General features: G+C 44.0%; 1 protein-coding gene across 1 annotated transcript in view; it reads right to left on the bottom strand.

The window, feature by feature from the left end:
• LOC116989093 (disintegrin and metalloproteinase domain-containing protein 12-like) overlaps positions 1-23,833 on the bottom strand; it is a 66,801-nt gene that overhangs the window by 32,803 nt on the left and 10,165 nt on the right. Inside the window, exons 5-7 of the mRNA XM_033046303.1 lie at positions 22,582-22,666; positions 19,841-19,983; positions 5,751-5,928 (exon numbers count right to left, since the gene is read on the bottom strand). Of these exons, the coding sequence (XP_032902194.1) occupies positions 5,751-5,928; positions 19,841-19,983; positions 22,582-22,666 (406 nt within the window). The remainder of the gene's footprint in view (positions 1-5,750; positions 5,929-19,840; positions 19,984-22,581; positions 22,667-23,833) is intronic.

Here is a 23,833-nt window from a genome sequence, read left to right as displayed (position 1 = left end):
TCATATTCCTCTGGACATTTCCTACCCATGCATATATCCAAATATCTTTTAAATGTTATTTTTAAATTCAATTTAAATTAATTCAATTGATAAAGCGTCTGTGGGCACCTCCCTTTGAGCAATGTCTGTAGTTGCTCCCCCCAACCCAGTGTATTCTGTGGAAGAGTTGCCAGAGTCGGTCTGCCACCTGCTTGTGGACTCCATCATATCAGTCAGCCCCGACTGATTTGTGGCCCGACCACGGGTGAACAAGGAAGAGGACTGGCTGAACTTTGTTGCCTTCCACCACAGTGAAGAATGCTGTTAAAATTTGTGTTACATTTTTGTGTGTTGTGTTTTCTTTTTAAGTATATCGCTGCTGGCAAATCCATTTCACTGCACTTTCAGGTGCATGTGATGAATAAAATGACTGACTTTGGGGTAGCTCTGTTGGTAATGAATGAAATTCAGTCCTTTCAAGGGGTGACATAGAATAAGGAGATGTGGAGTTAGTATGGATAGAAATTAGGAATTGTAAGGGTAAAAAGACCCTAATGGGAGTTATCTACAGGCCTCCAAACAGTAGCCTGGATATAGTTGAATCAAGAGTTAAAATTATAATGTCGCAAATGTAATGCCACTGTGATTATGGGAGATTTCAACGTGCAGGTAGATTGGGAAAATCGGGTTGGTACTGGACCCCAAGAAAGGGAGTTTGTAGAGTGCCTCCATGATGGATTCTTAGAGCAGATTGTACCGGAGCCTACCAGGGAGAAGGCAATTCTGGATTTAGTGTTGTGGAATGAACTGGATTTGATAAGGGAACTCGAGGTAAGGGAGCCTTTAGGAGGTAGTGACCACAATAGTAAGATTAAACGAGAACTTACCAGTTTGAAGTTTGATCTGTATTTTATGAGGAGTTACGATGAGGGATTACGTGAAGACCCCGTCCAGCACGCCGTGCGCGACATACTTCAAAGCAGTGGTGTGGAATCACAGAAATATACAATAATTGAAATATACATAGTAAAGATAAGGAGAACTAAGATAGCAGTTGATCTCTATAATTGAGGGTGGGAGCGGAGGGCACGTAATCCCTCATCGTAACTCCTCGTAAAATACAGATCAAACTTCAAACTGGTAAGTTCTCGTTTAATCTTACTATTTTACTTCGGAGTCACGTGAGTGACTACGTGAAGATTTTAAAGCTCTGTGATTTCAAACCGTGTAACAGTCCATACTTCACTCGCTGCCGAAGTAATCCAAGGGAGGAAGTATGTTATCGTAATCAAACATGAATCTGTTTGTAAAACAATAATGATATTATTTGAAAATAATAACAAAGAAATTAATGCTCCCCCGGGCTTAAATTATATATTTTTTGCAGCGACTAAAATTCTCACTGCAAGTGAAACAGGTTTTATTAATGGCTTGTTGTAGAATGTTTGAACAGTTCTTTCCATGGACCACCCCGTTGTTACCAGGGTAGGTCCAATGGCACGTCCATTCTGTTAGCCGCCGACGTGGATGCTGCCCTGGTGGAGTGAGATGTGTAAATCTCGGTATCCACTCCAGCAGCTCCCAATACCTGTTTGAGCCATCTAGAGATGGTTTGACTCGATACCCGACCATGTGGCTTTTTTGTGGCTGACCCATCGTGCTTTTTGTCTCCCTCTGGAATTTTAGGTTGTGTTGATATATAGTAGAAGGTGAGTCATGACACATAAACGGGGGTCAGGTGGGAATTCCATAATGAGTCCTGAAGTTCCTGGTCTACTCTGTTTTACCAGCTCCTGAATGGTGAATGTTATTTGGTCTGATGTTACGACCATATTGTCCAGTCTGAGTAGGTAAAAGAACTGGACCCTAATGCTGAGATTAAGCCATCAGCATGGCCATATACAGGGTAGCTGTTTCCAGAGTGAGGGATCTGGCTGGTGGCCATCCCTTAGGTATGTCAGGCCAACGCTGACATCCCAGATCTTGGTATATCTAGGTCTAGGGGGTTTTGAATTGAAGGTACCTCTCATTAATTTGGCCACCAGTGGATGAGACCCTATGGCCTGTTTCCCTGGTGCCTGTCTTAGATAGACTGACAGTGCACTTCTAGTACATTTGATAGTGCTATAGCTCAGACCTTCATTGTGGTGAAGGCTGGGCAGGAACTCCGGTACATAGATATGGTGGTTGATTAGTAGGTTGTCCCTGTTCTCGAGCAGTATGTTTCCCATTTTCTTACACTGGAGAGATATTGTTTCTTGGTGGAAGTCGGTGAGATGCTGTCATCGTGTCCATGGTCCTATTTGACAATCCCTGGTCCATCAAAAGGTCTTTTTGGAATCTGCAACCCAGTAGGCTTATTCTGATCATGGCATTGGTGACTTTCACCTGATACAGGGTGGATCAGTAGATCTGGTCTGCTGGGAATGGTCATGGGTTTCAATGACCCTGTCAAGGACCACTGGGAACCATGGCTGTGTAGGCCAGTCGGGTACTACCAAAAGCCCGAAGCAAAGTTCATCTGTATTTTGCGTAGTACCTGACTGATGAGGCAGAAAAGGGGGGAAAACATAGAGATTAGTTCCCCCCAGTTCAGCGAGAATGTATCCATCGCTGCTGCCTCAAGGAATGGTTCCCAAGCGACATACATCGGTACGTGGTGATTCAGTCAGGATGCAAAGAAATCGATATCTGGTGTTCCATATTGCTTTGTAATTTCAGAAAATACTTTGGCGTTTAACATGTATTTAGCTTACCTGGTAGGTAAGTTGCTGATAGGCAAATATGTTTGTCGACACACCATTACCAGATTGTGTTGATCAAATTATCACATGATATCGATTTTATCCCGCCCATATGGTCAATATAGGCCACCACTGTGGTATTGTCAATTTGTAAACGAACATGCAAATGGTGCACATTTGAACAATATGCTTTTAACCCATAGAACGCACCCAACATTTCCAACTAGGTTTTATGTCCAGTGTCTGTAGTAGTGATGATTCTAGATTAGTTCATCTACCCCCTGTTCTGGATATGGGTTATTGATAAATGATGGGACTGGAACTATGCCAAATGTTCACTTTCCATCATTATAAGTCTGAAGATAGGCAATTTCATGGTTCAGTCAAAGTGACCTGTATGTTGTTTAAAACGCTCGCACCTTTGCTCTAATGCAAAGGTCCAAGCTAGGTAGCTGGTAATGCTGCTACTAATTTCCCAATTACTCTTGCCACTTGTCGAATGGTTGGTTGATTGTTAACCATTAATTTGTTACAGGTTTGTGCCAATTCTGCTGACTTTTCTTTTGGCAACATTATAGACATGTGGACTGAGTTAATTGTGAATACTAGATAGTCCATAGTTGTGGATGGTGTCAACGTAGATTTATCTGAATGTATGACAAAGCCCAAGGTTAAATAAGGTTTTAGTGGCTAATGCTGCTGAATTAGCTAATTCCATGGTTTTGTCTATTATTAAAATATCATCGAGATATGCCAATGACAATATGTTTCCTTAATAGTGTCAGGGCTGGTTTTAATATCTCGGTAAACAGTTTTGGCTCATATTAGACCATTAGTCAATAATTTGTACTGCCATAGTAACCCCATCCAGGTAAATTTATAGGTATCTACGATGATCTTTATGAATGGGTACTGAATAGTATGCATCTTTTAAGTCGATGCCTGCCATAAAGTATCCTTAGGAAACCCATTGTTTGGCAGTTACAAATGTTTTCCATTAAAGTGTGTATACCTGACGAAAGTATTCAATGAGGTTAAGTCAATGATGATGCGACATTCACCATCTTTTTTGGTTTTAGTAAATTTAATATGAATTCCAAAGGTTCATGTTTAGATTTCTCTATGATCCCTTTGTATGTAACTTCTCCAGTTCAGCTTGTCCCTCATGTTTTCGTTTTAGTGAGAGGGTAAAACCCCTTTGGGGTGCATGCTGAACTGGTGGCAAGTTTTTTTTTAATGAATTCAATTTTTATCCTTGAATACTTTTTGGTATATAACTACCAAGTGTGATAGTTCTTCATGCTTCCAAAACAGATGCAGTCTCCCCCCTGTTAGCACAATCCCCCCACATTTTATGTGATGGTAGGAACCAGACCCACCTACCTTCACTGTTGTTTGGTGGTGTGTTCATTTCTTCGGTTTCTGGTTCCTTGTCTGTCGTGGGGGTGCTGTTGGGGGGTGGCGCATTTTCCATGGGGCCCGCTCTGGGCCCTGTCCCGAAAGACTTGCGGGGATGGTATGCGGGCCCCGAGCTTTCACCAGTACCATGAAGTAGACGCCTACTGGTGGATGCGTAGAGGTACTGCCGTCTGGGTTTGCGTGGTTTGCTCATTCCAGGTCCTGCCCTCATGAGGCCAAATGCCTTGGATTCTTCGTCCAGATTTTAGGCTTGTTTTGGTCATTCTTTGCCAAATGGCAGGATATGTGGTTCTGAGGCCGGCGTTCTACACAGCCCTGCAAATTTTTGGGGTTGAGGGCAGGTCTTATGACCTCCTTCCGGAGATTGTTAATCACATACTGTGCTGCACAGTAGAGCCAGGGTGTTTTTGCATGTCAACCCTGTCCATGGCATGAGCATATGAAGTGATAGCCGTCGTCAGGGGTATCAACATTTTTTGCAATTTAAGTTTTTGGGTTTTGATACCCTGCTCAATGTACCCCCAGTAAAGGCAGGCACATTGAGCAAATGCAATTTTGGGGAGGCGTGATAAAGTCCAACGCCTCAATGACTACCTGTCTTGGAGAGGTTTAAAGGACAGATAGCAAGTTGGCCGCCAGTTTACGCTGTAACGGCCGTCCCGCTCGTGGTGTTGCCACGTAGCGGTTCACCACACCCAGCAGCTCTTCCTGGTCCTGTACCTCAAGCATACTCCCGGTTTCTTCAGCCAGTGACCCCTGCTCTTGACCAGCCCAGTCCTGGTCGCCAACACTCCCCTCTGTTGAGGGAGATGCGATGGCCAGTGCTATTAGTGCACTGGAGCGGGAGTGTTTGTGCTCCCTTGGCAAGCTTGCTCCAGCTCCCGGAGCAAGTCTCGCTGGAGATTTTGCTCCATGAGCCTGTCCATCAGGCTTGAAACGGTCACCTTTTGCTGCTCTCGGGCAGTGAGTCTACCGTGCCGGGCTCGTCTGAGTGAACCGGCCGGTCCGACTTCCTTTGTGCCTTACATTCAGCCCGCTGCGGTTGTTTGAGCTATGCTAGCGGCGCTGGGCTCGGCTCGGAATGCTGTCGGTGGCTGTGGACCGCAGCGTGTGCGGTTCAGGTGCCGCCGGTCGCCCCCACTGCTGGAACCCTCCTGATCCATTGCAGTCCGACGGGAACGACCTTCCTTGGTGTTTTCCCTGTTCAATTCCTATTTAAAAATGAAACAGAACAAGGTTTCAGAAACACTATGTCCTCTGAGTAAGTTTGCTTACCTGAAGGTCCGTTTTCAAATTGTTGCGAGAGAGGTCGTACTCCCGTCCGTCGCTGTGCACTGCGTGAGACGCTATGTCGCGCATGGTGCTGGACGGGGTCTTCACGTAGTCACTCACATGACTCCGAAGTAAAATATAATGTTTAAATCTGCAATTTGAGAGGGAGAAGGTAAAATCAGAAGTGTCGGCTTCGGGTGCATGTGACGAATAAAATTGACTTGGACTTTGACAGAGAACAGTTTGTTCATCTCCAGATTTCCACACCTCCCACTTTACACCCCGCTCACCTCCCCAGACCACCCCCCCAAAGTTGCACGGCTGGCCCCTACCCACCGCAGGACTGCCACAGTCACACTGTTCGCCCTTCTCCAAGTACATGTTCCCACACTTTGGGCCTCCGACCAGGTTATCCATTATGGGAATGTTGTAGAGACAATGTCCTCCACCCTGCTGCAGGCTTTTCATCATATCGGTCCGGCTGCAGCTGCTGAATTTTGATGGGAATGGTGTGCTGAAAATAAAGATAAATTGATTCTTTCAAATGGATGAAGGGAAGAGTCGGTGAGCCTCACGACAGTGTGAGGGAAGATATAGAGAACACCGGAGGAAGTGGACTTTCAGCCCATAAGTCCTGTGCTGGACATGATTGCCAAGACCAACTCTTAACTACCTCCACATAATCTGTGTCCATCCATTCCCTGTATCCCCGTGTCACTGTGTGAACGTCTCTTAAATGCCACAATCAGAATCTGTCTCAACCACCACTCCAGGCGCCATAACTTTCTGTAGAACAAACCTGCCCTGCACATCATTAACCTTTGCCCCTGTCACCTTAAAGCTATGCACAGGTGTAAAGGGACTGGAGAGTGCTGGTGCAGGATTCCCACAAAGTTCATCTGCAACTCCAACCGGTAGTCAAGAAAGGCTTACATACAAAAACAGGGATGTAATGTTGAGGCTCTATAAGACGTCGGTAAGGCCACTTTTGGAATATTGTAAGCAATTTTGGGCCCCATATCTAGCAATGTTACAAAATTTTGAGATTTAAAAAATCAAGTCTTTAATTTATCCCATCAGATAAAGCATAAAAATAAGTTTAATTTGACACCTAATCCACTTTCATATCTTCAGTATTAAAAATGTTATGGCCATTTTCATACTCGGAAATTGGCATCCTATTGTTCCCTATTGCTTTTTCATTGACTTAACACAAAAGCTGTGATCGAGAACATTTAAAAGCCCATAACTTTCTTAAAATTTAAGAGAACTGAAAGAAATTTTCAGTTATTATAGATTGAAGCATTCTGAAACAAATATAAAACAATCTTACTTAGATGACATGAAATTAAAGCATTTAATTAGTTAGTTACCTAATTGTAGCTAATTACAAAATTCAATTGCTAGATCTAAACATCTATCCATTTCGTAAAAATAGATAAACATTTTTAAATAGCCTAAGTGTCCAAATAACAGTCACACAAGAATTCAGAATATAACATAATTTTTAAATCTCATTGTCATGAGTTTATAGGCCAAATGGAAGGAATTTAATGTTTAATACCTGTAAATTAATGGCAACTTGCCTGTGGGATTTTCTGGAATGTGACCATTTGGAACGTTGAGGTTGCGGTGATTTTAGTCCCCTTATCGGCAGCAAATACACTGCCGGTTCTTCGGGGGGGAAAATCACCGTTTCGCAACTTAAAATGTGAATTAAATGCATCTTAAGAAACTTTTATACATAAAAATAAACTACTTTCTTTTACTTGTCCCCTACATAAAATCCGTTCCCGTTGTCAGCATTGACGGCTTCAGAAGCTGATTTTAAAATCACTACAGCAATTAACTTTCGGGCAAATTAAAAAAACCCACACAGAACGGCCGTCGGAACGATTCTTTAGCAACATCTTGCACTCCAACAGAATATAATCCAGGACCAGGTCGGGAAAAAACGCGTTTTAACCCCACCCCCCCCCCCCCCCAGAGCAATTATGTACTGGCTCTGGAGGGGGCCAGAAGAGGTTTACAAGAATGATCCCAGGAATGAGCGTTTGTCGGCACTGGGCCTGTATTCGCTGGAGTTTAGAAGAATGATGGGGAACCTCATTGAGGCATACAGAATAGTGAAAGGCTTGGATAGAGTGGATGTGGAGAGGATGTTTCCACTAGTGGGAGAGTCTACCACCAGAGGTCATAGTCACAGAATTAAAGGACGTTCTTTTAGGAAGGAGAAATGTCTTGGTCAGAGGGTGGTGAATCTGTGGAACTCATTGCCACAGAAAGCTGTAGAGGCCGTCACTGGATATTTTTATGGCAGACATAGATAGATTCTTGATTAGTACGGGTGTCAAGGGTTGTGGGTAGAAGGCAGGAGAATGGGGTTCGGAGGGAGAGATAGAGTAGATCTGCCAGGATTGAATGGCACAGTAGACTTGATGGGCCGAATGGCCTAATTCTACTTGGATCACATGACCCTCTAGTATTTTTAATTTCCATCTTGGGGAAAAAGGTTTAATTTGTCTACTCTATGTATGCCTTGTAATTTTATATACTTTTATCAGATCTACCCCGTAACCTCCAGTGGTCCAGAGTCTCTCCTTGTAGCCATCAGCACCTAATCAAGGCATGGTAATAAGTTATACAGTACTGAACTAGGCCCTTCTGCCCATGCTAACCACGTTGCCTCATCTACACTAATCCCACTTCCACGTTTGACCCATGTTCCTCTTCCTATCTACATACCTGTTCCAAATGTCTTATAAAGTAAGTAAGTAAGTTTATTGGCCAAGTATTCACATACAAGGAATTTGCCTGGGTGCTCCGCACACAAGTAACAAATCACTAGAAACTATCACGCTATGTTTAACGCCAATTATAGCCCCTTACTTAAGAAACTAAATAATCTAATCAAATTCTGGAAAACGCTCCCGATGTCTTTAATAGGTCGAATAAATGCTATAAAAATGATCTTTTTTACCACAAATCCTATATTTATTTCAATCAATTCCAATATATCTTCCAAAAACGTTTTTCAAAAAACTAGACTCAGACATTACAAATTTTATATGGGATTATAAATCCCACAGAATACAAAGAGCACACCTTAGTAAACCAAAAGAGATGGGTGGTCTAGCGCTCCCTAACTTTATGTACTATAATTGGGCAGTAAATATTAAAAATATGATTCACCTGCTGGACAACTCTGCCCAGCAGGTGGACTGGATTGTAATGGAGAGAGAGGACTGCTCTCCGTGTAATACAGGAGCGACTCTCCTCTCACCAATGAATCTGAATAACAAAAATTATAATAAAAATCCAATGATACATAGCACAATTATAACTTGGAAACAAATTAAACAGAATCTAAAATTAAGAAATCTCTCTCTTTTAATGCCAATAGTCAATAACCCGTCGTTTAAACCTTCAATTATAGATAAATCATTTACACAATGGGAAAGAATGGGAATCAAAACGCTCGGAGACTTGTATGAATTAGGAAAATTATTATCGTTTCAACAATTACAACTGAAATATAATTTGAAAAGTAATCAATATTTTAAATATCTTCAAATCCGTCACTATCTGAAAAAATACACAAAAGACTATCATAACATGCCCCCAGTTATTGGATGAAGCCATGAAGACAAAGGCTGAATCAGCAAATCTAATATCATACTTATACAACATTATTTTAAATATAGAAATACCTACAACCGATGGTATTAGAAGAGACTGGGAACAAGAACTAGCTATAAAAATTTCAAAAGAGAGCTGGGATAAATACTTACTATATGTGCATAAATGCTCGATCAACGTACGACATACTCTAATTCAATATAAAACATTACATAGACTATATTATTCAAAAACTAAAATAAATAAACTTTTCCCCAATGTCTCACCCATTTGTGATAAATGTCAGTCACAAGAAGCTAACATAGCGCATTCTTTTGTTTTTTGTATAAAAATCCAAAAATTCTGGAACTAAATATTTGAAATCTTCACAAAATTATTTAAAATAAAACTTGTACCAAAAGCAGAATGGATAATTTTTGGAATATCGGAAGGTATCCCCGAATTAAACGTGTTTCAAAAGAACTTACTTAATTACGGGCTAATAATGGGGAAAAAAGCTTATGCTCAAATTTTGGAAAAATGCTCCAAAACCAACAATAAAAATTTCAAACATGTTCGAAACACTACACTTGGAAGAGATGAGACTCCTCCTAGCAGGCAAAGCAGACCACTTCCAAAAGACGTGGTCTGCATTTATGGAACTATTACAAGCATAAGGTGCAATAGTAATTTAAAATATAAATGGTACCAGGATCTGGTAACGGGGGGTATAAAATAAACTTTTTTTTAAAAAACATGGTTGGTATATCCTTTTTTGCGGAGTTTTGTGTTACAATAGAGCGATTGTTTTTCCTTTTTTTTCTTTTCTTTCTAGGGTCTTATTTCCTTTCTTTACTTCCTTCAGTAACTTATATAACCATATAACCATATAACAATTACAGCACTGAAACAGGCCATCTCGACCCTTCTAGTCCGTGCCGATCACGTATTCTCCCCTAGTATATCGCCCACATTCGGTGGGCGGCGCGTCTCTCGTCAGCAGCGGCCTCTGCAGTCCGTCTGTGTTTTATTATTTTTTGTCTAGTTTTTATGTAGTTTTTGTTATTTTTTTTGTTGGGGTATGTGTGTGGGAGGGAGGGGGTAACTTTAAAATCTTTCCCCTGCACGGGAGACCCGACCTTTTCTTTGTCGGGTCTCCGTTGTCGTTGGGGTTGCAACGTGGAGCGGCCTCCAACAGGAACGACCTGTGGTTCCAGCTGCGAAGCTGGCGACTACTCACCGTCACGGGGCTGGCCGAGTCCGGAGCGGGTGGAGCTGTGGTGGAGCGCTGCTGCCACCCGACCTCCGGAGTTTCGGAGGCTGCAACTGCGGGTTTGGCGGACGGCGGCACCGGGAGCCCGCGGGTCCCTGCTGGGAGACCGCTTTTCGGGGCTTCCGCAATGGCGATTTCTCCCGCCCAAGTTGCGGGGTTGAAGAGTACCTGAGCGGGGCCTTACAGCACCGCCCTGCGCGGCTTGGAATGGCCGCGGGACTTTGCGAGCGCATGCCGGGGGCTCTAACACCAAGACCCGGTGCGCGACCTTGCATCACCCGGCGTGGCTTTAATGGCCGCGGGACAATCGCCATCGCCAGCCGGGGGCTTTGACTTTGACTCTGACTCTGACATCGGGGGGGAGAGTGCAGTGGAGAGATAAGTTTATTTTTGTCTTCCATCACAACGATGTGATGGATGTTTGTGTAAACTGTGTTGTGTCTCGGGTCTTTTTGTTTTGTAATGTATGGCTGCAGAAACGACATTTCGTGTGGACCTCAAGGGGTCCAAATGACAATAAATTGAATTGTATTGTTTTGTATTGTATAGTCCCATATACCTGCGCTCAGACCATAACCCTCCATTCCTTTCCCGTCCATATAACTATCCAATTTATTTTTAAATTATAAAAACGAACCTGCCTCCACCACCTTCACTGGAAGCTCATTCCACACAGCCACCACTCTCTGAGTAAAGAAGTTCCCCCTCATGTTACCCCTAAACTTCTGTCCCTTAATTCTCAAGTCATGTCCCCTTGTTTGAAACTTCCCTACTCTCAGTGGGAAAAGCTTATCCACGTCAACTCTGTCTATCCCTCTCATCATTTTAAAGACCTCTATCAAGTCCCCCCTTAACCTTCTGCGCTCCAAAGAATAAAGCCCTAACTTGTTCAACCTTTCTCTGTAACTTAGTTGCTGAAACCCAGGCAACATTCTAGTAAATCTCCTCTGTACTCTCTCTATTTTGTTGACATCCTTCCTATAATTAGGCGACCAAAATTGTACACTATACTCCAGAATTGGCCTCACCAATGCCTTGTACAATTTTAACATTACATTCCAACTTCTATACTCAATGCTCTGATTTATAAAGGCCAGCACACCAAAAGCTTTCTTTACCACCCTATCTACATGAGATTCCACTTTCAGGGAACTGTGCACAGTTATTCCAAGATCCCTCTGTTCACCTGCATTCTTCAATTCCCTACCATTTACCATGTACGTCCTATTTTGATTTGTCCTGCCAAGATGTAGCACCTCACACTTATCAGCATTAAACTTCATCTGCCATCTTTCAGCCCGCTCTTCCAACCGGCATAAATCTCTCTGTAGACTTTGAAAATCTACTTCATTATCCACAACCCCACCTATCTTAGTATCATCTGCATACTTACTAATCCAATTTACCACACCATCATCCAGATCATTGATGTACATGACAAACAACAGTGGACCCAACACAGATCCCTGTGGCACCCCGCTAGTCACTGGCCTCCAACCTGACAAACAACCATCCACCATTACTCTCTGGCATCTCCCATTCAGCCACTGTTGAATCCATCTTGCTACTCCACCATTAATACCCAACCATTGAACCTTCTTAACCAACCTTCCGTGAGGAACCTTGTCAAAGGCCTTACTGAAGTCCATATATACAACATCCACGGCTTTACCCTCATCAATTTCCCGAGTAACCTCTTCAAAAAATTCAAGAAGATTAGTCAAACATGACCTTCCAGGCACAAATCCACGTTGACTGTTCCTAATCAGACCCTGTTTATCCAGATGCTTATATATATTATCTCTAAGTATCTTTTCCATTAATTTGCCCACCACTGACGTCAAACTAACAGGTCTATAATTGCTTGGTTTACTCTTAGACCCCTTTTTAAACAATGGAACAACATGCGCAGTAAGTCAATCCTCCGGCACTATTGCCGTTTCTAATGACATTTGAAATATTTCTGTCATAGCCCCTGCTATTTCTACACTAACTTCCCTCAATGTCCTAGGGAATATCCTGTCCGGACCTGGAGACTTATCCACTTTTATATTTCTCAAAAGTGTCAGTACTTCCTCTTCTTTGAATCTCATAGTTTCCATAGCTACTCTACTTGTTTCCCTTACCTCAAATAATTCAATATCCTTCTCCTTGGTGAATACCGAAGAAAAGAAATTGTTCAATATCTCCCCCATCTCTTTTGGCTCTGCAGATAGCTGTCCACTCTGACTCTCTAATGGACCAATTTTATCCCTCGTTATCCTTTTGCTATTAATATAGCTGCAGAAACCCTTTGGATTTACTTTCACCTTACAAGCAACCTCATATCTTCTTTTAGCTTTTCTAATTTCTTTCTTAAGACTCTTTTTACATTCTTTATACTCCTCATTTACTCCATGCTGCCTATAATTATTGTAGATCTCTCTCTTTTTCCGAACCAAGTGTCCAATTTCCCTTGAAAACCATGGCTCTTTCTAATTTTTACTATTTCCTTTCAACCGAACAGGGACATAAAGATTCTGTACTCTTAAAATTTCACCTTTAAATGTCCTCCATTTCTCTTCCACATCTTTCCCATGAAACAAACTGTCCCAATTTACTCCTTTTAAATCCTTTCGCATCTCCTCAAAGTTAGCCTTTCTCCAATCAAAAATCTCAACCCTAGGTCCAGTTCTGACCCTCTCCATAATTATATTGAAACTAATGGTATTGTGATCACTGGTCCCGAACTGTTCCCCAACGCATACCTCTGCCACCTGACCCGTCTCATTTCCTAACAGGAGGTCCAGCACCGCCCCCTCTCTAGTAGGTACGTCTATGTATTGCTGCAAAAAACTATCCTGCACACATTTTACAAACTCCAACCCATCCAGCCCATTTACAGAATGTGTTTCCCAGTCTATGTGTGGAAAATTGAAATCTCCCACAATCATTACCTTGTGCTTACTACTAATATCTGCAATCTCCTTACATATTTGCTCTTCCAATTCTCGCTCCCCATTTAGCGGTCTATAATACACCCCTATAAGTGTTGCTACACCTTTCCCACTTCTCAGTTCCACCCAAATAGCCTCCCTAGACGAGCCCTCTAATCTATCCTTCCAAAGCACTGCTGTAATATCTTCCCTGACAAGCAATGCAACACCTCCACCTCTTGCCCCTCCAATTCTATCACACTTGAAGCAACGAAATCCTGGAATATTTAGTTTCCAATCACAGCCATCCTGCAACCATGTTTCACTGATCGCCACAACATCATACTTCCAGGTGTCAATCCAGGCTCTAAGTTCATCCACCTTTCTTACAATGCTCCTAGCATTAAAATATACACATTTAAGAAACCCACCCTCTCTTATTCTCTGTTTATTGTCTTTTTCTTCTCTATCCCCTACATTTTGGAGCAGAGTGCTACCATTCTCTGCCTCCTGCCTCACACACTGACTGCTAGCTTTCCCAATTTGAGTCCCTCCCCCAAACCATACTAGTTTAAAGTCTCCCCAGTAGCCTTTGCAAATCTCCCTGCCAGGATATTGGTCCCCCTCGAGTTCAAGTGCAACCCATCCTTTCTGTACAGGTCGCACCTTCCCCAAAAGAGGTCCCAATGATCCAGAAACTTGAATCCATACCCACTGCACCAGTCCCTCATCCACTCATTTATCCTCCACCTCGCTCCATTCCTACTCTCACTGTCGCGTGGCACAGGCAGTAATCCTGAGATTGTTACCTTTGCAGTCCTTCTCCTTAACTCTCTACCTAACTCCCTAAATTCTTCTTTCAGGACCTCTTCTCTTTTTTTACCTATGTCGTTGGTACCTATATGTACCACAACCTCAGGCTCCTCTCCCTCCCATTTCAGGATTTCTTGGACACGTTCAGACACATCCCTGACCCTGGCACCAGGGAGGCAAACTACCATCCGGGTCTCCTGTCTGCGTCCATAGAATCGCCTATCCGACCCCCTGACTATAGAGTCCCCTATTACAATTGCCCTCCTCTTCTTTTTCTTACCCTTCTGAGCAACAGGACCGGTCTTTGTGCCAGAGGCCCGGCCGCTGTTGCTGCCCCCAGGTAGGCTGTCTCCCTCCTTCGCTAAGGGGCTTTCTTCTCCCAACACTTTCCTGCACCTTCACGATTCTTGCTCACTTTCCTTACTTCTTTTATTTCTATCTTTTTTAAAGCTCGAAAAACGAAGTGGTACAACAAATATAATAAGATATATCTGATGTGTATTATTGTAATTTACTGTACTTCTAATAAAAATAAAATTAAAAAAAACAAAACAAAAAAAAAACATGACATACAGTGACAGTTACGAATGACTTAGAAAACACTAAACAATAATAATAAAACATTAATGATATAACACCATTGATCAAGCATGTGAACCAACAAAATACCAGGTCAAAGGGAGGCTACAGATTTTTGGCTGTTGAGTAGAGCAACAACTCGTGGATAAAAACTGTTTTTATGTCTGGCTGTGGCAGCTTTGACAGTCCGGAGTCGCCTTCCAGAGGGAAGTGATTCAAAGAGTTTGTGGCCAGGGGGCAGAGATAATCTTGCCCGCTCGCTTCCTGGCACCTTTCCTATGGCAGCATGACCAAATCTGAACGCAATACTCCAAATGCATCTGCACCAACATCTTTCTCCCCACCCCATTCCCCTCCTCCCTGGTTGACTTTCCACTTGATTCTCCCCTTCCCCTACACCTGCATCCCTTCCACTGGCTACACTATTAGCAACTTTCTTAACCACCTTTCACAATTCTCAACTCTTTTGCTTTATTGGGCTCACACTTCTCACACCCGTCTTTTCATCTCTGGCCTTTGTCCAACAATCTGTGTTCACCTATTACCCCATCCATGCTCTGTCCTGCCACCCCCTCTTTATACCAGCTTTCTTTCCGCTCCCTGCAATCAGCCTGAAGAAGGGCCTGTGGCAAAACGTCACCTATCCATGTTCTCCACAGATGCTGCCTGACCCACTGAGTTACTCCAGCACTCTGTGAAACGTCACCTATCCATGTTCTCCACAGATGCTGCCTGACCCACTGAGTTAATCCAGCACTCTGTGAAACGTCACCTATCCATGTTCTTCTCAGATGCTGCCTGACCCGCTGAGTTACTCCAACACTGTGTGACTGTCTATACTCAATGCTCTGACTGATAAAGATGAATGAACCAAAAGCCTTCTTGACCACCCTATCTACAGTATCTGTGATTCCAAATCGAGACACATCAATCCGTTAAACCTCTGTCCCTTTCCAAACTTTCCACATTCTTCCAGTACTGGGCTACCAGAACTGCTTGCATGATTCCATAGAAACATAGAAAATAGGTGCAGGAGGCCATTCGGCCCATCGAGCCCGCACCGCCATTCATTGTGATCATAGATGATTATCCACAATCAGTAACCCGTGCCTGCCTTCTCCGCATACCCCTTGATCCCGCTAGCCCCAAGAGCTCTATCTAACTCTCTTTTAAATTCATCCAGTAATTCAGCCTTCACGGCCTTCTGTGGCAGAGAATTCCACAAATTCACAATTCTCTCACAACTCACCTCCTGTGCTCCAAGGAATAGTCCTAGCCTAATCACCCTCTCCCTACCTAGACCCTCGAGTCCTGGCAACATCTACACAAATCTTCTCTGTAACTTTTCCAGCTTGACAACATCTTTCTTGTAACATGGTGCCCAAAACAGAACAAAATACTCAAAATGCGGCCTCACCAACGTCATGGAAAAGACATGCCACATGACCTCCCAACTTCCACACTCAATGCCATTGACTGATGAAGGTCAATGTTTTAAAAGCCTTTTTGACCACCCTATCTGCCCGTGATGCCACTTTCAAGGAACTATGTACCTCCACTCCTAGATCCCTTTGCTCTACAACTCAAAGAGAAGGGCAGGATTGGGAGCTCAATGTTCCGGGTTACAGGTGCTTCAGGAGAGACAGAAGTGAGGGTAAAAGAGGAGGGGGAATTGTGTTGGTTGAGGAGGAGGTCACATCAGTGGTGACATTATGGATGGTTCGTCTAGTGAGGCTATATAGGTGGAGCTGAGGAACAAGAAAGGGATGATCACCATGTTGGAGGTGTACTACAGATCCTCAAATAGTCAACGGGAATTAGAAGAACAAATGTGTCAGGAGATTGCAGTCAGCTGCAAGTCAAATAAGATTGGCGTAATATGGGATTTAACTTTCCCAATATTGACTGGGAAGGTCATAGAGCGACAGATGTAGATGCTGTGTTATTTGTCAAATGTGTCCAGGATATTTTCCTCCAGTAATATGTGGAAGGCCCTACATGGGAAAGGGCAGCACTTGATGTCGTCTTGGGAAAGTGGGAGGAGCAAGTGGATGATATCTTCAGTTAGGTTTTTGATAATTATGGTTTGGGACAAAGAGGGCCCACGACTCTGCCCACCTGCCCGTCCGATCCAGAACCTGCTGCAATGTTTGACAGCCATCTCCACTATCTACATACCACCCACTTGTGTATCATCTACAAACTTGTTCATCATGCCATGTACATTCTCATGCAAATCATTGATGTAGATGACAAACAGTAATGGGCTCAGCACCGAACCCTGTGGCACACGACTAGTCACAGGCTTCCAATCGGAAAAGCAACCTTTCACCATCACCCTCTGCTTCCTTCCATGAAGCCAATTTCTATCCATTCAGTGATCTCACCTTGGATCTAACCTTCCAGAGCAGCCTACTGTGTGGAACCTTGTTGCATGCCTTTCTTAAATCTATGTAAATCTATGTATATAATGTCTACAGTTCTGCGTTCATCAACCTTTTGGTCACATCTTCAAAAAATTAAATTTGTGAGACACTACCTCCACATGCAAAACCATGCTGATGATGCCTAATCAGCCCTTGTCCATCTAAATGCACGCATCTCCCATCCCTCACAATGCTTTCTAGTAACCTTCTGACCACTGGTGTCCAGCTCACTGGCCTGTCGGCCATCAACGCACCTGCTTCCTGAGAAGATTGTGGAGATTCGGCATCTCATAGAGGGCTCTCTTAAACTTCTACAGGTTTACACTAGAGAGTTTCTGCAGGCGTACAATATTGCATGGGTTGCTTCATGGCCTGTTCAGCATCTTGAACGTCCAAGAGCAAAGACGACTGCAAAAAAAGTCCATCAAGCCTTCTGTCCTCCCCACCGTCAAAGGGATTTACAGAAGATTCAAAAAAGCAGCCTGCATCATCAGAGACCCACACTCATGCCATCTCGAAGAAGGTACAGGAGCCAGAGATACTGTAACATGCAGGTTCACGAACAGCTTCTTTCCCACAGCCATCAAGCTATTAAACACTACAAATAAATACACTCTGAATGACATAGACTTGGGGTCATTGGTTTAGTCTTTTTGCATTTATTATGGTTTTTATACGTGTGTATGTGTGTGTGAATATATAAAGTAAATTATGTGTGTGTGTGCTGTGTGTGTTTGCGTGTGCCTGTGCGTGTATGTGTGCGTGAGTGAGTGTGTGTGTGCTGTGTGTGTTTGCGTGTGCCTGTGCGTGTATGTGTGCGTGAGTGAGTGTGTGTGTGCGTGTGCCTGTGCGTGTATGTGTGCGTGTATGTGTGCGTGAGTGAGTGTGTGTGTGCGTGTGTGTGTGTGCGTGTGCCTGTGCGTGTATGTGTGCGTGTATGTGTGCGTGAGTGAGTGTGTGTGTGCGTGTGTGTGTGTGCGTGTGCCTGTGCGTGTATGTGTGCGTGTATGTGTGCGTGAGTGAGTGTGTGTGTGTGAATATATAAAGTAAATTATGTGTGTGTGTATATATAAAGTAAACTAGACTAAGTGGGAACCGTTGGGTCCCAGCATCACACGGAAGGGCTGGTCACCAACCCAATTTTCCACTTCTCCACCATTTCCAATATTGCTCGCCAGTGGGGGGGGCTGTCTGTTGCGCTAGTATGGGTGTTGCGACCCAAAGGTACTGGTTTCCAGAGGGCTAGTATGGACATTGCGGGCCAAATGAATTATTGGGCTGGCAGCCAAGCCAAGGTAAACAATTGGGCAGCAGCCCCCGACAACCAAAATTCATTTTGTGAACACAAACTTGATAAAAAAGGCGAGGCAAACAACTGGGCAGCAACCACCTGACAACCAAAATTCATTTTGTGAACACAAAGTTGTTAAAAAAGGCGAGGCAAATAATTGGGCAGCAACCACTTTACTGCCGCATCAAGGGGACTCACCCTCGATGTGCGTTCAGTGTTATTCGCAGCTCAGAGAGCCGTGACTCTCCCGCTTCCTGGGTCTGGCAGAGACTGATTGAGGGACTACACTTCTGGGTTTTATAGTCCCTCCCCCCTGCTGCCGGCAGGGGCAGCAGAGAGAATGGGGAATTTAAAAAAAAACATTAATATCTCTGATTTTTTATCGATGGGAAAAATCCTCCGGCCCCGGAAGGCGGAGGGCGGTTCTTAGCGAGGTGGCTAAAGGTGACGGCCGTAGGTGGCGATGTCCTCTCAGAAATCGCAGCACAGTGGGCCAAAAGCAGTCAAGATCAGACTTTTAGGAATATAGATTATGTGTTAGTGTGCGTGTGTGAATATATAAAGTAAATTGTGTGTGTGTGTGTGTGTGTGTGTGTGTGTGTGGTTATATAAAGTAAATTGTGTGTGTGTGTGTGTGTGTGTGTGTGTGTGGTTATATAAAGTAAATTATGTGTGTGTGTGGATATATAAAGTAAATTATGTGTGTGCGTGCGTGCGTGAGTGTGTGTGCATGTGTGCGTGCGTGCGTGAGTGTGTGTGCATGTGTGCGTGCTTGTGTGTGTGTGGATATATAAAGTAAATTATGTGTGTGAGTGTGCATATATAAATTAAATTATGTGTGTATGTGTGTGTGGATATATAAAGTAAATAATTGTGTGTGTGTGTGTGTGTGTGTGCGCGCATGTGTATATTTATACTATAAACAAACACTAAACTTTTATTTTCTTGTTATGTTTATATATTACTTTGTGCAACTGCAAGTATCACACCACAGTGGAGCAGCGGTAGAGTGGCCTACGGCGCCAGAGACCCGGGTTTGATCACGACTACGGGTGCTGTCTGTACGGAGTTTGTACGTTCTCCCCGTGACCGCGTGGGTTTTCTTTGAGATCTTCGGTTTCCTCCCACGTTCCAAAGATGTGCGGGTTTGTAGGTTAATTGGCTTGGTATAAATAGTATGTGGATAGTGCTAGTGTGCGGGGATGGCTGGTCAGCGCGGACTCGGTGGGTCAAAGCCTGTGTCCGCGCTGTATCTCTAAACTAAAGTAAGAATTTCATTGTTCTATCTGGGACATATGACAATAAAATGCTCGACTTGACCCTTGACGAGTTCCCAGAGTTTTTCCTGCTGCCCTTCTTGAAAAGGGGCATAATATTTGCCACCCCCTAAACTACCACACCTCACCTTCATTTAATGACGACTCATCAATTTTATACCCCTGCAATTTCCTCTCTAGCTTCCCACTTCCTCTCGTGTATTTTAACCAGCTGCAAAGTTGAAATATTCCTACCTCAGTTCAGGTTGCATGATGCAGTTAGCCTTCGGGTACGGGCATTTACATTTCCGCTGTTCACTGTCGTGAGACAATCCAAGATTGTGTCCGAGCTCGTGGGAAAGCGTTGCAGAGACTCCCAGAATGTTGTAATCAGTGTCCTGGGAGGAGGCAGAATCGATATCTTTAGTACAATCCAACACTAGTTCTCTGGACATAAGGCATTCTCATTGACTTATTAACACCTACACGAACTCTGCATAAAATAGTAGGCAGTGAAGATGGTTTTCAAGAGTTGCAGTGGGATCTTGATCGAGCTGGACAAATGGGCAGAGGACCGGCAAATAGAGTTTAACTCAGATGTGGAAAGATTGAAAAGACTAGGCTTGTATTCACTAGAGTTTAGAAGGATGAGGGGGTATCTTATAGAAACATATAAAATTATAAAAGGACTAGACAAGCTAGATGCAGGAAAAATGTTCCCAATGTTGGGCGAGTCCAGAACCAGGGGCCACAGTCTTAGAATAAAGGGGAGGTCATTAAGACTGAGGTGAGAAGAAATTTTTTCACCCAGAGAGTTGTGAATTTGTGGAATTCCCTGCCACAGAGGGCAGTGGAGGCCAAGTCACTGGATGGATTTAAGAGAGAGTTAGATAGAGCTCTAGGGGCCAGTGGAATCAAGGGATATGGGGAGAAGGCAGGCACGGGTTATTGATTGGGGACGATCAGCCATGATCGCAATGAATGGCGGTGCTGGCTCGAAGGGCCGATTGGCCTCCTGCACCTATTTTCTGTGTTTCTATGTGGAAGATGTTGCAATTTGGGAAGGTGAACTAGGGCAGGACCTTGAAAGTGGGAGGGTCATTGAGAATGTTGTAGACCAGAGAGATCTAGGAATACAGATACATACTTCCTTGAAAGTGGCATCTCAGTTAGATAGGGTGGTGACTGATGAAGACCATGCTGGTTTTCATCAGTCGGGGAATTGAATATAAACATTGGGATGTAATGTTTTAGTTATACAAGATGTCGGATGTAGATCAGTCACTATTGCTGACTTGTTCCATATCTGGATTTACTATTACCGATCTGATCCATGGACCATGCTGGGTTTCCACTATGCCATCTTGTGGTATGCATTAGCTAATGAGCCTGTCCCACTTAGGCGACTTTTTAGGCGAGTGCAGGAGACTCTGCATTCGCCACATGGTCACCACATGTTCGCTGGTGGTCTCTGGCGAGTCTCCTTCATGGTCGCGAGGAGTTCCCGCATTCTGGGAACTAGTCGCGGCCTCATTATGGTCGCCCCAAATTTTTCAACAGGTTTGGTCGTCATGGAGAAAATGGATAATTCTGTAGTCGTAGGTGTAGCTGTAGTGGGGTCAACATGTAGTTAAGGGTAGCCGCAGTAGTCGTAGGTAGTTTTAGTTAATCGCCTTTGCTGGCCGGTCATTTTCTTTGGCTCATTGGGGAAATAAACGTGAGCAGGAGTTTACAGAACCAAGGATAACTGACCGGTAATGTTAAATGTCCACCGAAGTTCACAGCCGTGTATCTCTGGCTTCTTAAAAGTTGTCTCCACTCCTTCTCCCCCCCTTCCCGCCCTCTCCTCCCTCTCCCCCCCTCACCCCCCTCTCCCCTCTTCTAAAGGACTTACCGTACACTGTGCTAGCAATCTTAATTACAGCGCCAACCTTCCTATTCATGGCGGTGTGTGGCTGTATCACCTTGGCTTTGTACCGTGTGAATTTCAGACAGCGCTCCCCTGCTTGCCCTGGCCCCCGCCTTTGCGATGTGTTTGTGTGTGTGTGTGTGTGTGTTCCACTCTGACAGTCGCTGTTCCAGTTCCCCGTTTTTCAGGCAACTGCCGGAAACTTGACAGTCACCAGCAGTCAGCTGAAAAATCGCCTCAGTGGGACAGGCCCATTAGGGTCAATTACTGTGCAGTACCTGACAGATGCTAATGCTATGGTCTCAACATGTATTCTTAATAAAGTACTTTATAAGAAGTTAAACGACTGAGTGCCATCACACTTCTTTACATTGGTGGGGCTGTATTTGGAGTGTTGTGTTCCAGTTTAGGAATGATACCATTAAGCTGAAAGAAAGAAGTGCAGCATATTGCCAGGGTTCGAGAGACTGAACTATAGGGAGAGGTTAGGCAGGCTAGGAATTTATACCTTGGAGTGGAGGCTGAGTGGTGATCTTATAGTGGTGTACAAAATCATGATGGGAATAGATAGACAGGGGAATCAAGAACCAGGGGACAGAGGTTGAAGGTGAAAGGATAAAGATTTAACAGAATCTTTATCTCTCAGAGTGTGGTGGGTATATGAAATGAGCTGCCAGAGGCTGTAGTTGAGGCAGGTACTGTCACAACATTGAAACACATTTGAAAAGATACATGCATACAAAAGGTTTAGAAGGATATTGGAGAAAACCAGGCAAATGGGACTAGATTAGATGATGCATCTTGAGCTGGAGCAAAGGGCCTGTTGCTGTGCTGCGTGCTCTAACTATTATTATTGAAATCATATTCTATGTCGCTCTTCCAGGGAGATGCTAACTGCATTTCGTTGTCTCTGTACTATACACTGACAATGACAATTAAAGCTGAATCTGAATCTGAATCTGACTGCGCTGGGCTCAGATCCAGTTGATGCGGCTGATCCAGTTGCCATCAATCCAGCACTGGTGGTGTGAGTGGTCTAAGTTGGCCCAGCCCCCGGGACGAGGAAGCAAGAGGAATGGGTGCTCACCAGGTTGACGCCTCCAGATAGTTTGGCAGAACACATGCTCCCAAATGATGCCAGCCCAGCGACTCCGTCAATAAAATAGCCCCCTCTGTAATAAGAGAAAACAAAGTTCAGCACTTGGGATTTCCCTGACAGAACGCGAGCCGGTTAAAAAAAGGCAAGTCACACAGGTTGGCTACTTGGCTAATTAACAGCTGTAGATAAAAGGAACGTATGTCTATGTGAAACAGCCAGAGTGACTACACTCACAGTGAGAGTGGCGAAGCACAGGCAGGTTGGATTAGTGTAGATGGGACATGTTGGTCAGAATGGGCAAGTATTGATGTGGATAGAGAATGGCTGGCAGACAGGAAGCAAAGAGTAGGAATAAACGGGTCATTTTCAGAAAGGCAGGCAGTGACTAGTGGAGTACCGCAAGGCTCAGTGCTGGGACCCCAGCTATTTACAATATATATTAATAATCTGGAACGAGGGAATTGAATGCAACATCTCCAAGAAGTTTGCGGATGACACGAAGCTGGGGGGCAGTGTTAGCTGTGAGGAGGATGCTAGGAGGCTGCAAGGTGGCTTGGATAGGTTGGGTGAGTGGGCAAATGCATGGCAGATGCAGTATAATGTGGATAAATGTGAGGTTATCCACTTTAGTGGCAAAAACAGGAAAGTAGACTTTTATCTGAATGGTGGCCGATTAGGAAAAGGGGAGATGCAGCGAGACCTGGGTGTCATGGTACACCAGTCATTGAAAGTTGGATGCAGATGCAGCAGGCAGTGAAGAAAGTGAATGGTATGTTAGCATTCATAGCAAAAGGATTTGAGTATAGGAGCAGGGAGGTTCTACTGCAGTTGTACAGGGTCTTGGTGAGACCACACCTGTAGTATTGCGTACAGTTTTGGTCTCCTAATCTGAGGAAGGACATTCTTGCCGTTGAGGGAGTACAGAGAAGGTTCACCAGACTGATTCCTGTGATGTCAGGACTTTCATATGAAGAAAGACTGGATAGACTCGGCTTGTACTCACTAGAATTTAGAAGATTGAGGGGGGATCTTATAGAAACTTACAAAATTCTTAAGAGTTTAGACAGGCTAGATGCAGGAAGATTGTTCCCAATGTTGGGGGAGTCCAGAACTTGGGGCTACAGTTTAAGAATAAGGAGTAAGCCATTTAGAACGGAGACGAGGAAACACCGAGGTGAGATAAACATTTTTCACACCAAGAGTGGTGAATCTGTGGAATTCTCTGCCACAGAAGGTAGTT

This window comes from Amblyraja radiata, chromosome 1 (assembly GCF_010909765.2).
Source record: "Amblyraja radiata isolate CabotCenter1 chromosome 1, sAmbRad1.1.pri, whole genome shotgun sequence".
In the NCBI taxonomy this organism is placed as follows: Eukaryota; Metazoa; Chordata; class Chondrichthyes; order Rajiformes; family Rajidae; genus Amblyraja; species Amblyraja radiata.
The sequence above is the reverse complement of the archived record's forward strand: the minus strand, read 5'-3'. Positions and strand labels throughout refer to the sequence as shown.